At 41.8% G+C, this 20,850-nt stretch overlaps 3 protein-coding genes across 5 annotated transcripts; 1 reads left to right on the top strand and 2 right to left on the bottom strand.

The window, feature by feature from the left end:
• Window positions 1-320: 320 nt before the first annotated feature.
• LOC311048775 (tripartite motif-containing protein 16-like) lies at window positions 321-3,530 on the bottom strand. Of its 3 annotated transcripts, none has more exons than XM_084062063.1 (6): window positions 3,419-3,530; window positions 3,229-3,324; window positions 2,357-2,590; window positions 1,829-1,973; window positions 1,580-1,624; window positions 321-1,348 (listed from the first exon to the last, which is right to left on the bottom strand). In XM_084062063.1, the coding sequence occupies exons 1-6, from the start codon at window positions 3,509-3,511 to the stop codon at window positions 780-782; spliced, it is 1,182 nt and encodes a 393-aa protein (XP_083918189.1). In that variant the 5' UTR covers window positions 3,512-3,530; the 3' UTR covers window positions 321-779. The 3 variants fall into 3 exon arrangements, with proteins under 3 accessions (XP_083918189.1, XP_083918190.1, XP_083918191.1); XM_084062064.1 differs by having other exon boundaries at window positions 321-1,315; XM_084062065.1 differs by having other exon boundaries at window positions 2,423-2,590.
• Window positions 3,531-3,997: 467 nt separating this feature from the next.
• Window positions 3,998-16,555, bottom strand: strip1 (striatin interacting protein 1). Its single transcript, XM_084062865.1, has 20 exons — window positions 16,419-16,555; window positions 15,431-15,500; window positions 14,925-14,999; window positions 14,656-14,790; window positions 14,142-14,262; window positions 13,532-13,707; window positions 12,693-12,820; window positions 11,861-12,043; window positions 11,500-11,720; window positions 11,026-11,091; window positions 10,854-10,917; window positions 10,667-10,738; window positions 10,344-10,418; window positions 9,828-9,925; window positions 9,062-9,188; window positions 8,501-8,601; window positions 8,329-8,395; window positions 7,774-7,878; window positions 7,209-7,413; window positions 3,998-6,505 (listed from the first exon to the last, which is right to left on the bottom strand). The coding sequence occupies exons 1-20, from the start codon at window positions 16,536-16,538 to the stop codon at window positions 6,258-6,260; spliced, it is 2,457 nt and encodes an 818-aa protein (XP_083918991.1). The 5' UTR covers window positions 16,539-16,555; the 3' UTR covers window positions 3,998-6,257.
• A 2,051-nt stretch (window positions 16,556-18,606) lies between these two features.
• On the top strand, window positions 18,607-20,611 carry LOC311049517 (tubulin alpha chain-like; the record flags this gene model as incomplete). Its single annotated transcript, XM_084063124.1, has 3 exons — window positions 18,607-18,832; window positions 19,272-19,420; window positions 19,503-20,611. The coding sequence occupies 3 exons, from the start codon at window positions 18,607-18,609 to the stop codon at window positions 20,478-20,480; spliced, it is 1,353 nt and encodes a 450-aa protein (XP_083919250.1). The 3' UTR covers window positions 20,481-20,611.
• Window positions 20,612-20,850: the final 239 nt, after the last annotated feature.

Here is a 20,850-nt window from a genome sequence, read left to right as displayed (position 1 = left end):
TACTACCCAATGTAAAGTGTGCAGTGTTTTACATTAACCACTTGAACCCTAGAATCCTTATTCTGTGGGGAACATTACAATGAATCTGACAAGTTGGGCTTGTTGCGAGGAACTGTGGGCTTGTAGATCTGCTATTTTCGGCAACGAGGTTTGGTGTACAAGTTTTCTAAGTATTGAGGGTTTAAGTGGTGGTATTAACATTAAGATGAATCCAACACAGCCAATTGTGTTCCCTGTACTGGAGTGCCTGGTCAGAGGCAGAAGGACATGATTCAATCTCGGGTATTAGTCTAAAATATAGCACAAATTCACAATAGACCTTCAAGAATCAAATGAGATGTATTTGCCATTTACTCATACAGGTATAAAGCAGCAAAATGCAGGTGGGACAGCATAGACTACACTAACGCTACAATACAAAATAATAAAATAAAAAGTAATAATATTTGACATAATTAAGTAAAAAACAAAATAATTAAAAACATATGTACTGTATATGCAAAAGATTAAAAAAAATAAAGTACAGGTGGAATGTCAGTTATGAATAAACTCTCAAGGCATTAATATATATTTAGCAGCAGTGTCAAATGTGCAAGAAGCAGAAGGCATACTATAAATATATACATCAAATTCACTTGTCTATGTACATTGTGTTTTGAGCAGCTGCCTCAGGATTCTTACAGTGGTTTTATTTATTTTCATAATGTATTGTTCTTTAGTTTTTTTTACCTTGGTCAGGATGGCACATCAAAACAACTTGTGTACCAGTCTCTGCCAGGTCACCCAGTTGGCACGTTCTCCTGCCTTAAATCACAAAGCCGGATACAGCACTTGTCTCCGAGCCAGAACCCTGGATAGAGCGGTTCTGTGAACTTGGCTTCAACCCTGTAGAGAAATGTCATGTTTTCTGAGACTTCATAGAAAGTCAGTGTTCCCTCTTTAAAATTCAGATAAACTCCTACTCTGCGATGACTGGGGGATGTCAACAGTTGGATGCCATCCCCATTGTGGCTTACAGAATAGACATTGGAGCGGTCCAGACTCCAAGACTTGCTAGTGCCCCCGAAGGCTGATGATTTTGTGCGTGACTTTCTGTCCAGTCCTCTGTAGGCCAGTGCAATCTCAGCCTTGTCTCCGCACACCTCCACCTCGTAGTAGCAGCGCTCCGCCGCAGCGTGAAGGCCCTGCGTGCAGAGCAACTGGCGCCGGTGGGTGAATCTCTCGGGATGGGGTTCAGATTGTTCCCAGCACTTATCTTGGCTCTGGCTCACATTTACCTCTTTATCATTCTTTGAAAGAATGAGGTCCTTGTGGGCTGTGTTGGGGTCAAAGGTGAGTTCACATGCAACTGGAAAAAGATGTTGAGAGAAGAGGGACGATAACGTTCAGAATGTAAAATGTGGCCGCTTGATTCTGATTGTGAAGATTTAGTTAGCGTTACAATTATAATTTAGGCGTTTAGCAGACGATCTTATCCAGAGCAAGATCAGAGTAAGCATTACACAGGTTTAGGCAGAGCTCAGATGAGAGTTGTAAAGTCAACTATTAAAATTCTGTGGAGGTAATAAGTGAAACTCACATGCCAGGAACTCTGCTCTCGTTTTTGGATCGAAGGTTGGCTGGCCTATATGAGACAATAAGAACTGACATCATTGCTTATCACCACTGAAAACTTGCATGAATCCCTTTTAAACAGAATTAAGTCAAACTCATGCTCACACTCAGTTCAGAATCAATCTATAGCATTACTGTGTAGGTTACAGTAGTCTCACGGCTACAATCATTCATTCAGTGTTGAAACAGACAGCAAAAAATGTTGGTAGCCTACACTGTGCATCCGTTTTTGAAATACCCTCTCTGACATTTTGGGAGATCGCAAGGATTTCTTTATCACAAAACACCTCCAGTCGACTGCCAAACTCTTCGACTGCTCTCTTTACACCCTCAAAAGGTAGGAGCAGGTCTTCCAATTCCTGGGTCAGGGGGAAAAGGTATTAAAAGAGAGAAAATGGCCAACATTTTGGGCAAAGTTTCAAAACTTTTTTTTTTTTAATCTATGTGCAAGCTCGTAGATCAGCTACTGTATTTTGTATTTGTCATACGATTAAGTATACAGTATAGGGCTTAAAGGGAGTAGTTCACCCAGTAGGAGACTCAATTGAGTCTCCTACTGGACTCTGCCGGTCATCAAATTATTGGCTTAGGAATGTGACAAAAACTAAAACATCTACATGAATTCAAGGCTTCATTGGGTGTGTAATTGATAGAAAATAAGTAATCTTTTGTGTGAACTAATCCTTTAAGCGGTTAAACAGATCAAGCTTCTGCATGGTGTTATGTACTGTAGGAACGGTACCTGCAGGAAGCTGACATCATTGTCAGTTTGCACCTGCTGATCAAGTGCAACTTCTTTCCTCTTTACTTCCTCAATCTTTCCCTCCAGCTTCTGCAGGGAGCTCTGAACCTTATCCACTGCTGCCCCCTCTTGAGCCTCGATGAGCTCCTGCACGGTGCCATAGTGTCCCTGGAGGCAGGAAATGAGCTGGGTAATGATGCTCTCACAGTACTCCTCGGCCTCTCTGGCACCCTCCTGTTTCATACCAAAAAAACACGTTGGTTGAGCGGCGTCAGAAGAGATCACAATAACTAGGTCTAGGGGTGTCAAACAAAGGAGCAGATACAGACCAATGGTTAATAGAATATCATTTAAAAAAGAAAATAAGAGTAGTAGAGGTAAGATTTTGTGTAGACAAGTACCGAAGCTGACAAAATCCCCCATTGCCCATTGCCTCCCCTCATACTAAACAGAAGTGTGCCAGTTTCGTTTCTCACCAAAAGCCGTTGAGTGGGATGGAAGACAGGAAGTAATAGTAGATTAACAATGATCACTGTGTTTATGGTAAGCTCACGTTTCATTCACCATTTGCAATGCTGTAACATTCACTAGCTAAGAAACACCCAAGCAATACAAATATATGTATACATATTAAAACATCTTGATGAATGATACATGTCACATTATCATATTTTGTGACAATGTGTATTTTGTGTGTAATGTCCGATTCATACTTTATCTATGACTGATTTTCAACAGTGTAATATCTTAGCTTAAAAGCATAAAAGCGTAACTCTTATTTCAGACACCACAAACATTTACCACTGAACATCCGCAGATGAAAGTCCAGTTGTTTACAACTGACTCAGTTACAGCCTCCTCCTTGCCCTCACCTGAATCTGCACGAGATTCTTGTTCAGTTTCTTCCTTTCCTTTTCATGCAGCTGAAGTCTCTCCTCGGACGTCATCTTAATGTTACCCAGGTCCTCCTTTGTATTAGTGTAACATGAAAATATTGTTCAAAACATTAATTTCATGCTCGTTTTACTAGAGAGATTTTAGACTGACCGTCGTTCTACTCACCCGTTTCCTCCTACATGCTGATGGTTCTGCACCTACAGAGGCACAGGGTCTCTTTAAGGCAAGCGGTATTGTTGTCGCCCGAGGACCTGCCATGATCAGTGTTGAGAATGGCAGGCTGATAAACAGTTCCTCCGCATTCCAGAGGAAAGGGTGTGTCAGAGTGTCAGAGAACACCCCCCTCTGAACTGTTTTCAAATGGGGTGGGAGGGACTAAGCAGCTGCCACCAGTGGTGGAAAGTAACTAAGTACATTTACAGTACTCAAGTACTGTACTTAGGTACGATTTTGAGGTATTTTTTACTTTACAGGAGTAACAGTTTTCTGTACTTTTACTTCTACTCCGTCTCCAATACATCTCAGAGGCAAATATTATTCTTTTACTGCACTACAATTATTTGGAAACTTGAGTTACTAGTTACTTTTTTAGATTTTGATTATTATTATAAAACACATACATTACCCACTTAAGCTCTATATACATTTCGGCTATTTGAAAATAGCCGCTCTACAACAGTAAAAAGAAAGAAAGGAATGCCTCCAGGAGAACCATTACTGCCAGTGTAAATCAAATACTCTTAAGCTCACAGAAAGGTTTATTTGTTAATTATGCAGATGGTAAAACATACCGTCATGGTGAAAGTGACAAATAAAAAGAACAAGAATAACAGGAAGTGTCCTTTTATTACAGTATTTAAGTTGTACAATGAAAAACAAAGCCATGATAAATAACAGTTCAACTTCTCACATTTGTTTATTTTATTTTGCCACTTCCAAGGCATTTTCTGAGCTTTTATAATAAGACAAAACAACTTATGTTGCAAAATAGTAAAAACACAAGACAACTGTAGAACTATTCTTTAACTGAGGATTTGTTTTGTTTGTTTTGTTTCAGCTGGGCAAAATTGATCCCTTGAGTACAAAATCTTGTTTGGCTAGTTAAGTTTGGGAACCACAGGATTAACAACGTTAACGCCCAATGTTTCAAAAAAATAAACATTGAGTATCAATGCTCCTCTTTCGTTCAACACAAACAATTAAGTTATGTACACAAACAAAAGTATACTTACAAAGAGCAAATTAAGATCTGCCGTTCCATGAGAGTTTCTCTGTCTAGTTAGACATATGAAACTATATTTTCCATTTAAGTTGGGCCCAATATTTATTAGTGTAACTCTCACACTCCATGGTCCCATCATGGTACAGGCATGTGACGAATAAGAAATCCTCCAAAACGGCACTGACAATGCAAATTATTCAATGGAAATCCACAAACGATGACCTCCAACAGCATCCAACAGCATGAGCCTGATCCACAGTAGAAACAGGACGTGGCTCTCACATCCTTGTCTAGTCTTTACCCTTTATACTTAAAAATGCATTAGAATTTCCTTAAAATCAAGAGTATATATATATTATACTGTAACGTCCGGCTTGAGGAGCAATGTTACTGCCCTAGCATGTGAGTTGGCAAAAAAAAAAGTACAATAGAGGCTGGACTGAAGTTTGCTAACGAACCAAGACTAATCACTAAAGTCATTTTAAATCAAAATACATTATTACATCTCTGAGTGATGTCACTAATGCTGGAATAGTCTCAGGAAACTTAGAAAGTTACTTTCTATAATGAATGGGATTATTAATTATTAAATAGGCTAGAAATAATGCTGATTTCATAAAGGCAACGTAAAGCATTTGGTTTTAGGTATGCACCGATATATCGGCCACAAATCGGTGTCGTCCCGATATTTGCCGGTATCTGTAAATATCGGTAAGGGCAAATAAAGTTGACGTTCACCGATGGAAGTAGCCGATATTCATCCGTTGTTGTTGGGAAGCATAAATGTTGCGCTGGCTATGTTTGTATGTTGTTGGATATCTGCAGCCTACCAAGCTGAAGATTTTGAAGTTATTTTTTTAATAATGAAGATTTAATTGTTTCCCTGGCACAAAATGGAGACATAATAACAACAAAAATTAAATTAACAAATATCGGTATCGGCTAAAATGTTATTTTAAACTGGTATCGGACAAAAATGTCCATATCGGTGCATTCCCTATTTGGTTTATGCCATGATCAAACTGCAAAAAAAGATTGATCCAAGTAAGACGATAGGACTGCAGGTCCAGCCCAAACCTGTTTTTTTTTAAGGCATGAAAGCCCTCAGTCACATCAACTTTCTTGAGTATAGATCAGTGGTTCTTTATAAAGTGGGGTCCCAGGACCCTCAGGGTTCCTTGGGGGGAGGGGAGGGGGGTTCCAAATTGACCCTTACAGGGTCTATAACGAGGAGTGTACAAATGGAACCAAATGGACCCGTAAGGGCAGCGGTGGCCTAAAGGTTAGCGGAGCACCCATGTTGCCGGTTCGATTCCCCGGACCGGCAGGAAAATCTGGGTGGGCAAGTGAATGGTCACCACTCCTCCAACACGGCTGAAGTGCCCTTGAGCAAGGCACGGAACCCCAAACTGCTCCAGTGAAGCTGCTTAGTGGGCAACAGTATAAGACTGTGGTTGTACTGGTCAGCTCCCAGGTTTTAATGTGTGTGTGTCTGTCTCTATGTGCAGGGCGTTGAGGAAAATGAGCACTTGTGCTCAGCTACTACCCTGAGTAAATAAAGAACAGGGAAAAAAGGGGGGGAAAGGGTCCATTTGTACACTCTCAAGAGTTATGGTGTTCCTTGAAATTAAAAAAGGTTTTAGAACCACTGGTATACTGCAGATGTTGTAACAATGCTTTGAACCGTTTCCCACCCACTTGGTAAATAGCACACTGGCCACGGTTCATCTTAAGTCTTACTTGCATTGGTGGATTGATTAGGGAAGTTGCTGCTGTTGCCGCTCACTGCAGCAGTTCCTCCCAGGAAATGGGCTTGGAGAAAACCTCACGCTCCAGCCAAAGGTCATAGTTCATTTGGAAGTCCTCCGGCAGGTCGACCCGTTGGCCCAGGACGCTCTGCAGACAGTTGTCCACGGGCAGGAAGTCGGGATTTGTCTGGTTCTGGTCGTAGCGGCGACTGTTGAAGCGTTCAATGTTGGCGCGCAGGGCACACTCCTCTGCCTGGAAGTCCCATGGCCGTGCGTCCAGATCTGAAACCAGAGACCCAGCAGAGATACTGACTCCAATGCCAATTTTCAAATCAAACCCTCTTTTTCTTTGAAAGTATAAAATAAGGCTTAAGTGATTAAAACCAGGAAGGGACAATACTCATGACATATCACGATATCCTAACTCCCAGAAGACATCTAGTCTCAATTCACAACATCGATAAAATATCAATATATTACCCAGTAAATGTTTTATCCCACGATATTTGTAACAATTTTTTTCACCCAGTGCCAATTGCCTAAGCTTGTAATCCTGGACGCTACTCTCCCTCTGCCAGCCTGAGCTGAACTGAGCTCATGATTCCTTCAACGCATGAGGAGTGAGCAGGCTGCTTCTTATCACCTGACAGGGGGGAGTTTCCCCAGTAGGACGTAGAGCGTGGAAGGAACACGTTATTCCAACCAGTTCCTTTCCCCTCCGTCAGGCGCCCCGGCTGACCAGGGAGAGGCAGTATAGAGACCAGGATTACTGCATGTTTTTTGTGAGGGAGGGTTCCACACAGAGGGTTCCACACAGAAAGGCCCTTTGGCCAACCCCACCTAGGGTATGGGCACTTGTGACACGGAGGAGAGAACACGCCCACAGCGTCCCCGGCGGGAATCGAACCCAGGACCTTCTAGCTGAGAGGCGACAGCGCTACCGATTGCGCCACTGTGCCCCCCATATTACCCAGTATTAACTTACCGTTCCCATAGGCCCAGTCATCATTGAGGCGATGGCGGACCTTCTGGTAGATGGCAGACATAGTCTTCATGTTGCTCTTCCTCCATTGACGCCCCAGGTATTTGGTTTGGACTTTGAGCAGCTTCAGGACATAGAGCTGCATCATGGCCTGCTTGACCTTCAGCGCCCTCTTCAGGATGGGAGCAGACTTGAACACAACCAGCATCTGCGGTAGAGAAGAAAAAGTGGCAATGGAGATGCAGGACAAGATGCAAGGCTATGCTTTATAGAGAAAGGTCCTTTTGCACACCAGCTGGGACAGGTGCGTAGGAGGAGGCAACCAGAGCAACATTGAAAAAAATGGAAGTCCCGCACACTGTCTTGACTTACAGCAGTAGTTTATTACAACATTTCGTTCTAAAAGACCCTCATCAGCTATCTCGGATACCTGATGATACTTGTAGATCGGCTATTTCCGGCGACTGCTCTCTCCAGAATAGGGATGCTAGGGTTCAAGTGGTTAAATAATGATTTTCTCCACTGAGGATGCTGTTAAATGTTACATTATGTAAGATCCTCCTCTCACCATAGTTCTGGAGTGTTTCCACTTGGTGAGCTTGTTCAGGATCCTCAGCAGGTTAATACACGAGAACAGATTCCTCCAGCAGAACTGGTTGTTATCGCCCGCTTCCTGTACAAAACAAACGATCATCTTTATGGGGTGCAACAGTTAATCAAAGTAAGCGATTTCATTGATTATTTAAGTAAATTAAATGAAAAGAAAAGGACAATAGCCGATATACAAGCTCACAACTCATCGCAATGCGACATGTAGAGCTTGTAGATCTGCTATTTTCAAAATGTTTGCACAACATAGTTTTGCGATGAAGTAAATAATAGTACATACATACGTTAATGATTAATCAATTCGTCTATATATATATATATATATATATATATATATATATATATATATGAAAAAAAATGATACAAAAAAGCACACTTTTCTATAGAAAGATTGCTAATAAAATAATCGATAGTTACAGCCCTAATCATCTCTGACACCGGATTTTTGTGAACTTCAATTATCACATAAGGAAATCAATGTTTTCAGAGCTGCGTGTTCAAAAGGGAAACTCACCAGACTCTCTGCAGTGAGCTCAGGGAGCTCGTGCACCACGCAGTAAGGGAAGTCAAGCACTGAAATGCTAAAAGTGAGACAAGATGCAACGTGTGAAAAGAAGGCTTCATAAGAACAGTAAATGAGCGACAAGAGCATTCTCAAATCAGAAAACTTTAATAAAGTACATTACCTATTCTTGGCTGTGATGTAAGACATGATATTCTGATTGAAGAACTTCAGAATGAGGGGAATGCAGTTTGCAAATACCAGGTGTTGGGCCATGTACTCAAACTATGAAAAACATACAGAGAGGACAGATTAATTACAAGAGAAACAAATATTTGTAAAGCACTTTGTCAAAGGTATAAAGCATTCCACTCAAAGTTACTCATATAAAATAAAAGGAACAAAACCAAACAAAAATGACCTAAACCATGCAACGATCCACATTTGCATCAGTTGTGACAGTCACTATGTTGATCGACTGTCACTGTATAGCATTTTGATTACATGTCTGAGAAAACAATTTGTATGTCCTGGACCTATTCATTGCCACTAGTGACCCCTAGTGGTAGAGGGGGTACTGGCTGTAGGTTTTGATGCCAGTGCTGCGTGCATTACCACATGACAACAACCTGTGGTGATTTTGATTGGCATTAATACAGAGAGCATTGATGGACAAAGATATGGAGTATTTCTTTGAGGTTTGTGGTTCAGTATCCACGATCAAGTGTGTGCTGTGTGTGTGTACCTGGTAGATGTGGTTGAGTTTGAAGTGCTTGAGAAGCAGCAGTAGGATGGCAGAGATGGCCTTTACGATGATCTCTTTGTGGCGATTGACATCAACACCAAGTTTCATGCTCTGCAACACTGTGGTTCTGCAGTCACAAATAAATGTCCATTCAGTTCCACAGTTTCACTGGGATTGTCAGAGCATCCCATTATCAACAGACACATTATCAACCATTTCAAGACATAAAAGTACTTGTTTAAGCACTAACTCTAACACTAACAGACTAAGGCACTAACACTATTGTGGAATAGTTTCTATATGTTCTAACAAGCAGAGTCAAGAACTCGAGGCAGATACGCTGCTTGGGAATCGGTCAGTTCCTGGTTCGATCCTTGACTCCCCCTGTGTTAAGTGTCAATGTGCGCTTGAGCAAGACACTTGACCCTACATGTAAGTAGTATAGGGGTTAAGTGTAGGTTGGTTGGTGCCTTGCATGGTTTCCTGTGCCGTCTGTGTGTGAATGGGTGAATATCATGCACAATGTAAAACATTTCGGATAAAGGCGCTTTATAATAAATGCACCATTTACCTTTTTATTTTAACAGTTTGTAACTAATATGTACTGTATAAGGTTGGTCCCGTCTCCATTGGCCTATATAGTGACCAGTGTGTTTACTTCTCCTGAGAGCTCATGTAATAAACTCAAATGCCTCCGACTCTGTTTACCACAACATCCTGATCGCTCCAGAATTCCTGAACTGTTATAGAAAGTTATACTACTCACGGCATCTCCTCAGGAAGCACATCTGCCAGGATGTTGATGGAGTCAGTCTTGGCCTTGGAGGTTGGAGCTGCTGCAAGGAGGATTTTCAACAAGGCAATCTGACAGACAGAAAGGCAAAACAATAAGATCAGTTTACAGATGTCTAGATTCTCTACAGGTGGTGGAGCTAGACAAAGTCATACTCATGTTACTGGCTGTGGATGCCAACCACAGCCAGTAAGTACCATGAGTATGATCATCCTGTTTTTAACACTTTGATTTACACGATAATAGAATTAGTCTTCACAAGAAATTAAAACAAATGTTTTGTTCCAGTTGCTGTTATTGTTCCAGAATGACGATCCATTAGACATAATGATACATTTTTACCTTATACCTAATAGTCAAACTAGATTCATGTTGTAATGCACAATCTGTACATTTCATGTTGGTAAGGACAATAAATGGAAAGTAATCAGGACACTAACCATACTGTATACTGAGCCATGATATATTGAATGCAATCAGGATACTAACCATATACTGAGGCAAACTGGGAAGAATACCCTGATAAAGGAGCTCAATGGCACACATCTCCACATCCTCTTCACCCTGTCATACAAAACAAACCAGTTTAAAACCACATTAAAAAGTCCAGCCAAGTTTGTTTTATTCAGATCTTTGTTGAGCTATGGAGGATTTAAGTTATAACAAATTGTTGAATTACTACTACGAAGTACTTTGCTTCACGCCGTGTCAACATCAACATCACACAAAACCATGTCTTGAATGCCATGGCCTCTTGTGTATTGTTGCTTGGACGGATGGATATCACATTGCAGCAATTCTTTACCACTTACCCCAGACAGTGGAGTTTTTTGGTACTCTTCTTCCTTTGAAATCTGAATCTCTGCTATAGACACATATTTGTGCTGAAACAAAACCAAACAAACATCAATACATCACAACCAAATAGCAAAAAAAAATAGCTTATTATGCTTCCCAAAATGTCCTGTTAAGTATGAGACAGCATTCATGCAACAATACCTGCTTCAACGTCTTGATGCTCTCGTGAATTGGTCGAGGCAGGCCAACTACAGTATCTGTATCACTGGAAGAGACACACACAAATAACTATGTTTTAAAATCTTATTACGGCTGAATAACACACATAAAAACACCAGTTAAATTGTTAAATCAACTTGAGGGAATTACTTACTTTCCAAGAGTGTATCCAATGAATTTACTTCTACTTGATTCCAAGAAATTTTCAATGTCCTTTTCCCTGTTAAGAGCAGAGATGTTGTTAAAAGAATGAAGACCTACAATGACAGATATCACATTCCATACATAATATGGTCTTGGATACAACATTATTGTAGATTTCTAAACACAAGCATGTAGAGATGTACAGTACTTTTCATAAAGATGGAGATCAGACAGTTCACACTTACAACGATTCATTTTCCAATTATAGACAGACAGTCTATGGTTCAGAGAACTGTTATGTTAATGTTAACGATTGGTAATTTTTTTTACATTGGGGGTTTTGCTGACATTACATCATTATCTTAAATTAGAAGGAAAGAATTTAGGATTACATTTGCAGTGGATTTCTCTATTGAGTGTTATTGGTCCAACTCTATCAGACCCTCAGTCTGTGTATTTCTCTTTGCTTCCAGGACCTTCTCACCTGACTTTAGGAGCCCAGGGCAGCCCCTTGGGGAAGGACACCCTCTCTGACGGAGGGTGTGGGATGGGTGGAGGCATGACCTCATCCCTCTCCAGGGGGAACGGTTCTGTCTCTATGGAGTTGTCGTTGTCGTCGTTGTCGTCCTCGTCCTCACGGGGGTCATCGGCCTTATAAGGGTCTTTCTCGTTGAACGCGTCCAGGTTGTCTTGTTTTATCAGGGACTGTAATTCCAGAGGACAAACAAGGTGGTGATGACCACTGACAACAATACCGATGACACATAATCAAAACGGTAGTTGCCGTTCTCTTACGGTTCTGTTGTTTTGAGACCAGGGGGGGGGGGTGCAGGAGTGATGCTTACCTTATGCTCACGCCGTGCCCGTTTCTGCTGCTGTTCTATGAGGTCTGAAGCAGACGCGGGGGGAGACGCGGCTCTCATGCTCCTCACCACCCGGATGCTGTCCTCTGGCAGCGGAGGCAAACCCAGCTCCTGGCGCTTACGCACCTTTATGCCCTGGAGCTGCTCGAATCCTCCGAGCGTGAACTGGAAGAGCAATGAGAGGTTTAGAGTTTTGGCTATGTCAGCCAGGGTCTCTCTCTCTCTCTCTCTCTCTCTACACCAGTGGTTCTCAAACTTTTTCAAGTCAAGGACCCCCAAATTGACACTTATTAGCCTGCGGACCCCCATTTGAAAAGATATGCCAAGGCCCCCCATAAGAGAAGAGTTTTATCGCTCTAGCAGTGATTTTAAAGCATTTTAATTTCAAGGACCTCCAGTTTGACATGCATTAGGCTACAGGACCTCCATTTAATGGCATTTCTATCTCTGTGACCCCAATTTATATTGTTAATTTAACTCTGAGGGTGTACAAATGGAACCAAATGGACCCGTTAGGGTCCATTTGGTTCCATTTGTACACTCTCAGAGTTACAGACCCATAAGGGTCCATTTGGTTCCTAACTATCCATCATTTAGCTGGGGAAGCCCTGAAACTCCCTCAAGGACCCCTGGGGGTCCTTGGACCCCACTTTGAGAACCACTGCTCTACACCAACCAAATCAAATCATTAATTCAATGTGAGCAAAACAGTAGTAGCCTCATTCTGTCATCTATTGTTTATATTGTCTATTGTCATCTATTGAGTCTAAACTATAGATGACAGAAACAGATGTTTGTCAATGGCATCTCTCACCAGTATACTTTTCCAAAGCAACAATAAGACCTTCTTCATTGGGAAGTGCGGGGCATGACCACTGCAGAACTTGGTGACCATCCCAAAGAGCATGACAGAAATGGGCTCGTTGTTGTACTGCGGAGACCCTGGATGAGAGTGGAAACAGTCAAATAAGAATGGGAGTGGACACAGTCAAACATACAGCACTCCACACATATTGTCACACCATGTGTGCATCCACAGCATTCAGTACTAATACTGCACTGCTCACTATACTGTTATTACTCCAGCCAATTATGTGACACACACCACACACACACACCCCTCTAGTTGCATAGATGCTATTTGTTTTATTTGAATTACTTGTTATATGGTAGTTAATGCTAAGTATACAAATGAAGAGAGGTTGCACAGCTCGTAGCCACAATGCAAAACAAAGTGACAATAGGAAACGTAACGTTTCGACCTTACACAGAGGTCTTCTTCAGGAAAGAATGGTTTCGACATTACACAGGTCTGGGAAGAAGACCTCTGTGTAAGGTCGAAACGTGGCTACAAGCTGTGCGACCTCTCTTCATTTGTTTACCTTTGCACCGTGGTCAGCAACTGAACACTACTGGTGTTCACACAGCCTGTTGTGTTAGCTAATGCAAAGTATACACCACTGATATACTTTATTCTAACTTTCTGAATGATTTTATTGTATTTATTTTATTATCATCATATCAGCATTTTATCCACAATGTTGAGGAAGGTCAAAGTACAAGAATGTCACTACTTCCAATGTTGCAACATCTGCACCGTAAACATGATGTGATGACCTTCTTGAAACTAAATTATTATAACAGAACACACACCGAGCTCAGCTTTGAAGGTGTCTCTGGTGGCCCTCCACTCAGGTCTATCTGCTGGGTCATCCTGCTGAATGGTTTCCACCATCAGGTACATGATGTTGAGCAGCACCCTGAGATCTGTGCTGTCTGCCAGGGAGATGGCTGGCTTCCTGACCGCACTGCTGCAGGCAGCGCTGTTACTGTAAAAACAAAGCGGTGATGCTGCAGACCACTGTCTTTCATGGTTTTTAGAACTACTACAACAATTACTGTATATGGGAATGATTTTCATTTTACGCTTGACCCATTAAAACCGGGAAAATATATACTCATTTTATGCTTTGGCTATTCAAAAATAGCAGATATACAAGCTCATAGCGCGGCACAGATTTTGTAATCGTGAAAATTTGTGCAAATCTTGAATATATACATTTTTAAAGCGAACATTTTTAACTCAAATCTTTGCTTCTGGGGTTCCTTGAACAACATATTTTTATATTGGGGTCCTTGACATAAAAACGTTTGCGATCCACAGATATAGCAACATAGGTTTTTCAGAAAACTGTTAGGATTTAGAAGACATTTGAAGAATCAGCCTCAGGTCTAATAGGTTAAACGCACAAGAACAACTTACTCTATCTCCATGTTGAGCAGCTCTACCAGAGCAGAGAACGTCCCCACGTCCAGCAGCAGGAACACATTGTACCTCATCCAGTGTTGCACCTCAGCCTCAGAGGTGCACTCGGCAAACGTTCCTGGACGGAAACAGTCACAATATGGTAAAGTGAGTGAGAAAATAGCCTAAATCTACAAGCTCACGGCCATTTTCGGCATGCGACGCAGGTGCACAACTTAAAAGGAGTAGTTCACCCAAAAATGACTTATTTTCAATCAATTACTCACCCCATGCAGCCTTGAATTCATGGAGATTTTTGTCGCATTCCTGAGCCAATAATTCATATCATCGGTCAATAGGAGACTTAGCAGGAGACTCAGAGTCATCAAATTATTGGCTCAGGAATGCGACAAAAACTAAAAACATTTCATTCGCTTCATGGGGTGGGTAATTGATACAAAATACGTAATTCTTGGGGTGATCTACTCCTTTGAACGATAAATCAAGCCTAAGTGAGTGGCGACGGCTTTACCCTGAGCCATGTAGAGGATGCCCCTGGCCGTCTTCAGCCTCCTCTCCCTGGCGATCACCTCCAGACCGTCCAACAGCCGCATGGCATGAGCTCTGTGCTGCGCTGCATCCAGCTCCGTCCATTTCTTCTCAGACACTGTGAGACAGCAAGAGTGAAAATAAACGAGAGCTCCTTGAGTCTAACATCATGTATGTGCATAATGATAATAGAATTAATAGACAGTATAGTTTTAATTAATTACGCGTTTTATGCGGTTTTTAGTTGCATACCATGGGTTCTGAAGTCCTCCTCAAAACACTTCCTGTTCAGAGCAAACTCGGGTCCTTCCGTATAACTGTATAGCTCTAGAAAATATATGTAGAAAAGACATTCGATTGGAATTAACTGACAGCCTTCTTGTTAAAACCGGGAAAGCATCTGTGTCATTTTAGACTTTAGCTATATATATAGTAACATAAGTTTAGGATTTAGAACAGTGGTTTAGAACGATGGTTCTCAAAAATAGCAGATATACAAGCTTGAATTTGTTTTTATAATTTTGAAGATTCTGGGACCCCCAGAATCTTCTTCTTCTGGGGGTCCCTGGCACAAAACATTTTCAGATGGGGTCCTCGGCCATATATATATCAATTTGGGGGCTCTTTGACAATGAAATGGGCTAGTTTCAGAACTACTGGTTTAGAAGGCATTTGTAGAATCAGCCTCTGGTCTTAATGGGTCAAAGAATGAATACAAAAGGAAGGGACTAACATAAAACAGGAGATGATGCACTCACCTGACAGTTCTGCTGTCCACTTGTCTGTATCAGAATATGCAAACTCAAGGTCTGGACATTCAGAAAACCCCTGTGTGAGTAAAAATACATGTTGTTTACATGCCATCATCAGCTGTTACATTAAGTAGGTCTCTCGGGTCCATTAAAAACAACAGGTGAACATTTTGTATGGCTTGTTGGTCAGGCCTGACAACAGCCGCACTCGTTGGCTTAGTTCATGCATAAAGACTTAAAACATATACTTGTTTCAATACAATAGATCAGTGGTTCTCAACCAGTGGTCCTTGAGGGGGTTTCAGGGGGTCCCCAGCCAAATTAATAGTTAGGAACCAAATTGACCCTTATATGTGTCTGTAACTCTGAGTGTACAAATGGAACCAAATGGATTTGGTTCCATGTACACTCTCATAGTTAAATGAACACTAATGATGATGATACAGTGTAGATTAAGACCCCCAAGATATCTAAATGGTTGAGTCCCTGGCATATCTTTTCAAATGGGGGTCCGTGGGCTAATATGTGTCAATTTGGGGGTCCTTGACGCGGAAAAGGTTGAAAACCACTGCAGTAGATGATAAAGTTGAACATAATACTGAGTCTTCAACAGGGAATTCACTGAAAATGTATGTATAAGTGACGTCAGGGCGAGTCTGTCTGTCTATGGCCAGCTAGCTATAACTTGCTAACATTAGCTGCTCCAGGGGCTGTAGCTAAGTTAACAACACTATAACAACCAGGGGTTCATTTTAACGTAGTACTATTATCAATGTTTATTAACAATATTGGTAGCTCATGTTAAGGGCGACCATGAAGAGTTAACGTTAACAAAAGGCACTATTTTACCCCTGAGCCAAGGTTAGTTAGACTTAGCACAGTACTCTTTCTTGGTGTTTTTATACACTTGTATTGCAACACTCTTTCCCAAAAGCCTTTTTGATTGATCTGATTGGTTGGATCTGATAATAAACCATGATCATGTTAAACTCACCTCTGAATCTTTTCTTTGATTGCGCACAAACTCTCCTCTGCTCTTGTTAGGCAGCATACCGGTAGTTCTCTGTTTATTGTTGACAGATAATCCTCCTCCGCCGTTTCCACCGACGTCCATCTTTCTTTCTGCCTTTACGCTTTACTGGCAGTGTTGCCAGGTTTCGCGAGAGAAACAACCAAAACAGGTCTATCTATGGAAACAAGCCCAAAAGAAGCGAGCCCGCCCCCTTATTCGCCCTTTTAAACATACATTGGCTATTTGAAAATAGCGGATCTACAAGCTAACAACGCGTCAACTATTTGTAATTTTAACAGCACAAATCTTGTATATATATATATATATATATATATATATATATATATATATATATATATACACTATATATATATATATATATATATATATATATATATATATATATATATATATATATATATATATATATATATATATATATATATATATATATATATATATATATATATATACTATATATCTATGCATAGCATAACATATTTTCAGATGGGGGCCTGCAGACAAATACAATTTGGCCGGTCCTTGACTTGAAAATATTTGAGAACCATAACCACTGGTTTAAACAACATTTAGGAAACAAGCCAAAATATGCAAATACACTTTAGAAACAAGCCCAAAAAACCGCAACCCGGAACAAGCAACTTTACAGAAAAACAAGCCCAAAGTCGCTTATAATAAGCAAACATGGCAACTCTGTTTAGTGCAGTAGCCTCTCGCGAGAAGTGGCGAAGTTTGTATTGGATTACTTCAGAGAAGGATTACTTATCGAAATATTTCAATGGGTGCTTCTCTCTGGTAGCCTGTAACCATACTCTGTCAAAAGTTAAAGAAAAATAGCCATTTCGAGAAGTAGTTTCTAGGATTTCACCAACCCTGTCTACAATTCCGTATCAACCAATGGCTGATGACTACAGTGCAGCTCCCCAGCCAATCAGTGTCCTATAAAATGAGGGCCAAATAGTTTGAAAACAAGGAGTGTCTATCTGTGGAAACTGGTAAGGCAGGAAGAACAAAGTTACACCTGAACTTGTAAGTGAGAAACAACGCTGTGGTTTGCAGTTAATACTCGACGGAAAACCGACAAAAATGGTGAGTAAGTCGCTGCTGACTCCGACTGTCTTTACTGATGTGATGTCCAAAACTGATGATGCATATGCATCTATAGCTTATAGATCAAACAAGACTATTGTGTATCTTTCTTCTGTTGTAGGGGGGGTTTGCATGACCATATTTTCATACCCCCAAACCAAGATCCTTAAAATTAATGGCACGTACACACGCGCTATAGATGTAATCATAATGGGGGACAACATTGTAGCCATATCATAGCTAAATATTTGTTGTGTGTGTGTGTGTGTGGTGTGTGGTGTGTGGTGTGTGTTGTGTGTTGTGTGTGTGTGTGTACTTACTTGACATGTGGTTTGTTGTAAGCTCACAACACATCGTATTTTTACCTACAAACTATTGCCAACACCATGCATGGGCTCACTGAAGGCTCTGCTACACTAAATGAAACGCCACCTTAATCTGTAGCATTGCTAACACATGTGAAGGTGTTGGTTAGCCCCAAATGAGCACGCCATGGATTAATGTTTAATTCATATTAGTTAAAAAAAATCCCATGTGCAATGCAATGCAGTGACTTTTGTTTATCACACCTTAAGTATGTCCATATCATGTACCCTATAGATCTACTGCTATGCTCCCATACCCATACTTACCTCAGGTACTTACATACCTATGTCTCACCTGATTGATCTCTCCCCCCCCCTGCTCCCCTCTCTTTTCTTCCCCTTTTGAGGGATAGTGGAGAAGAGCACCAGTAGAACTAAAAGACAAGTCATATTATGTTTGCTGCGCTCTGAAAATATCAGATCTACAAGCTTGCAACGCGTTATGAGCTTGTAGATCGGCCATTTTCAGCATGCAACCAAGTGTAAAATCAGCCATCAAGGCACCGCCAAAATGCATTTTAGACGACTAAATCAACTGTAGATTTAGTTGACTATAATCTTATGATATTTAGTCAACTAAAATATTTCATATGACTAAACTAAATGGAATTTTATTCGAAAGACTATGACTAAAACAAAATAAACATTTGCTGTCAAAATCAACACTGCTCTTAGTGTCTCTCTCTCTCTCTCCCATGCAGCGCGAGTGTCTTTCCATTCATGTTGGCCAAGCCGGAGTCCAGATCGGTAATACTTGCTGGGAGCTGTACTGTCTGGAGCATGGCATCCAGCCTGATGGACAGATGCCCAGCGATAAGACCGTAGGAGGTGGTGACTCCTTCAGCACCTTCTTCAGTGAGACTGGAGCAGGAAAGCATGTCCCCAGAGCTGTCTTTGTTGACCTGGAACCCACTGTCATTGGTCAGTTAAACCATTTACCACTCCCTTGCAACTTTAAAAGAATACTTCAACCCAACAAAAATTACTTTTCCTATAAATTACTCACCCCATGAAGCCTTAAATTCATTAGTTTGTCGCATTCTTGAGCCGATAATCCAATATTTGACTTGATGGGAGACCAGTCTTAACAAGAGCAAAACCATATTTAAAACATTCTTTGAACCTGGCTCATAGGCCTCCCAGTGATTACACTTGAGAGTTGTGGAGTTTATATCCTTTTTTAATAGTTTTGCATTGGTCTCCTACTGCAGCGGACACTGCAAATATTGAAGCTCATTAATGCGACAAAAGAATCTTCAATTCAAGGGCTCATGGGATGAGTATTCCTTTAATAAAAACTTTGAAGAAAAACAAAGTACTAATGATTGTCAACCATTTCCTTTGAACCTTCCATTCACAGATGAGATCCGTACAGGAGTGTACCGCCAGCTATTCCATCCTGAACAGATGATCACAGGAAAGGAGGATGCAGCCAACAACTATGCCCGCGGACACTACACCATCGGCAAGGAGGTCATTGACCTGGTCATGGAGAGAATTCGCAAGCTGGTGAGGGCCTTAATGAGTTTACTTTTATTAGCAAACTGCTTAAATTCAGCTTTAACTGATTAAAGGCAACTTTTTTTTTCAGGCTGACCAGTGCACTGGCCTCCAAGGGTTTCTCATCTTCCACAGCTTTGGCGGTGGCACCGGCTCTGGTTTTGCTTCCCTGCTGATGGAGAGGCTCTCTGTTGATTATGGGAAAAAGTCCAAACTTGAGTTTGCCGTCTACCCGGCTCCCCAGGTGTCCACAGCCGTAGTGGAGCCCTACAACTCCATCCTGACCACCCACACCACCCTGGAACACTCAGACTGTGCCTTCATGGTGGACAACGAGGCCATCTTTGACATCTGCCGCAGGAACCTGGACGTCGAGAGGCCATCCTACATCAACCTCAACAGGCTCATCAGTCAAATTGTGTCTTCGATCACCGCCTCCCTTCGCTTTGACGGAGCCCTGAACGTTGACCTGACAGAGTTCCAGACCAACTTGGTGCCTTACCCTCGTATCCACTTCCCTCTGACCACCTATGCCCCAGTCATCTCTGCCGAGAAGGCGTATCACGAGCAGCTGTCTGTCTCCCAGATCACCAATGCCTGCTTTGAGCCGGCCAATCAGATGGTGAAGTGTGATCCCCGTCATGGTAAATACATGGCCTGCTGTCTGCTGTACCGTGGAGATGTGGTGCCCAAAGATGTCAACTCTGCCATTGCCGCGATCAAGACCAGACGCAGCATCCAGTTTGTGGACTGGTGCCCCACAGGCTTCAAGGTGGGCATCAACTACCAGGCTCCCACGGTGGTTCCTGGAGGAGACTTGGCCAAGGTCCAGAGGGCTGTATGCATGCTCAGCAACACCACGGCCATCGCTGAGGCCTGGGCACGCCTGAACCACAAGTTCGACCTGATGTATGCCAAAAGGGCCTTCGTCCACTGGTATGTCGGCGAGGGGATGGAGGAGGGAGAGTTCTCTGAGGCTAGGGAGGACATGGCTGCCCTAGAGAAGGATTATGAAGAGGTGGGCGCTGACAGTGCTGGGGCTGAGGATGAGGACGAGGAGGAATACTAGGCCGCTCTTGTCTTCCGGTTTGCTGTTGGCTGGAAGTAATGGGATGGAGGGGAAATGGGCCATGTGAGGTCCTCTCCTGTTTTTCTTTCATTCCTATGACTTGTGACTTATTAAATTCAATGAGCAGTTAATTTGTCTTGTTTATGCTTCATTTGACTTATAAAGGTTACTGTCTTGTGTCTTCCCTTTTTGAGACTCAGCTGAGCTCAACAACTTTCAGTTCAGCTTCATCAAAACCTTCAGTTCAGTCTTACTCACTGGTACTCCTCTCTTAAAATATTGTATCAATGAAACCTGGTTAAAGTCTTTTGCTCTGCTTTAAAAAAAATGTGTCCATCTGTCATTAGCTTGATATCAGACCCAACTCATT

Source organism: Gymnoscopelus microlampas (assembly GCF_963454915.1).
Source record: "Gymnoscopelus microlampas genome assembly, chromosome: 7".
NCBI lineage: Eukaryota > Metazoa > Chordata > Actinopteri > Myctophiformes > Myctophidae > Gymnoscopelus > Gymnoscopelus microlampas.
This window is presented reverse-complemented; position numbering and strand designations above follow the sequence as displayed.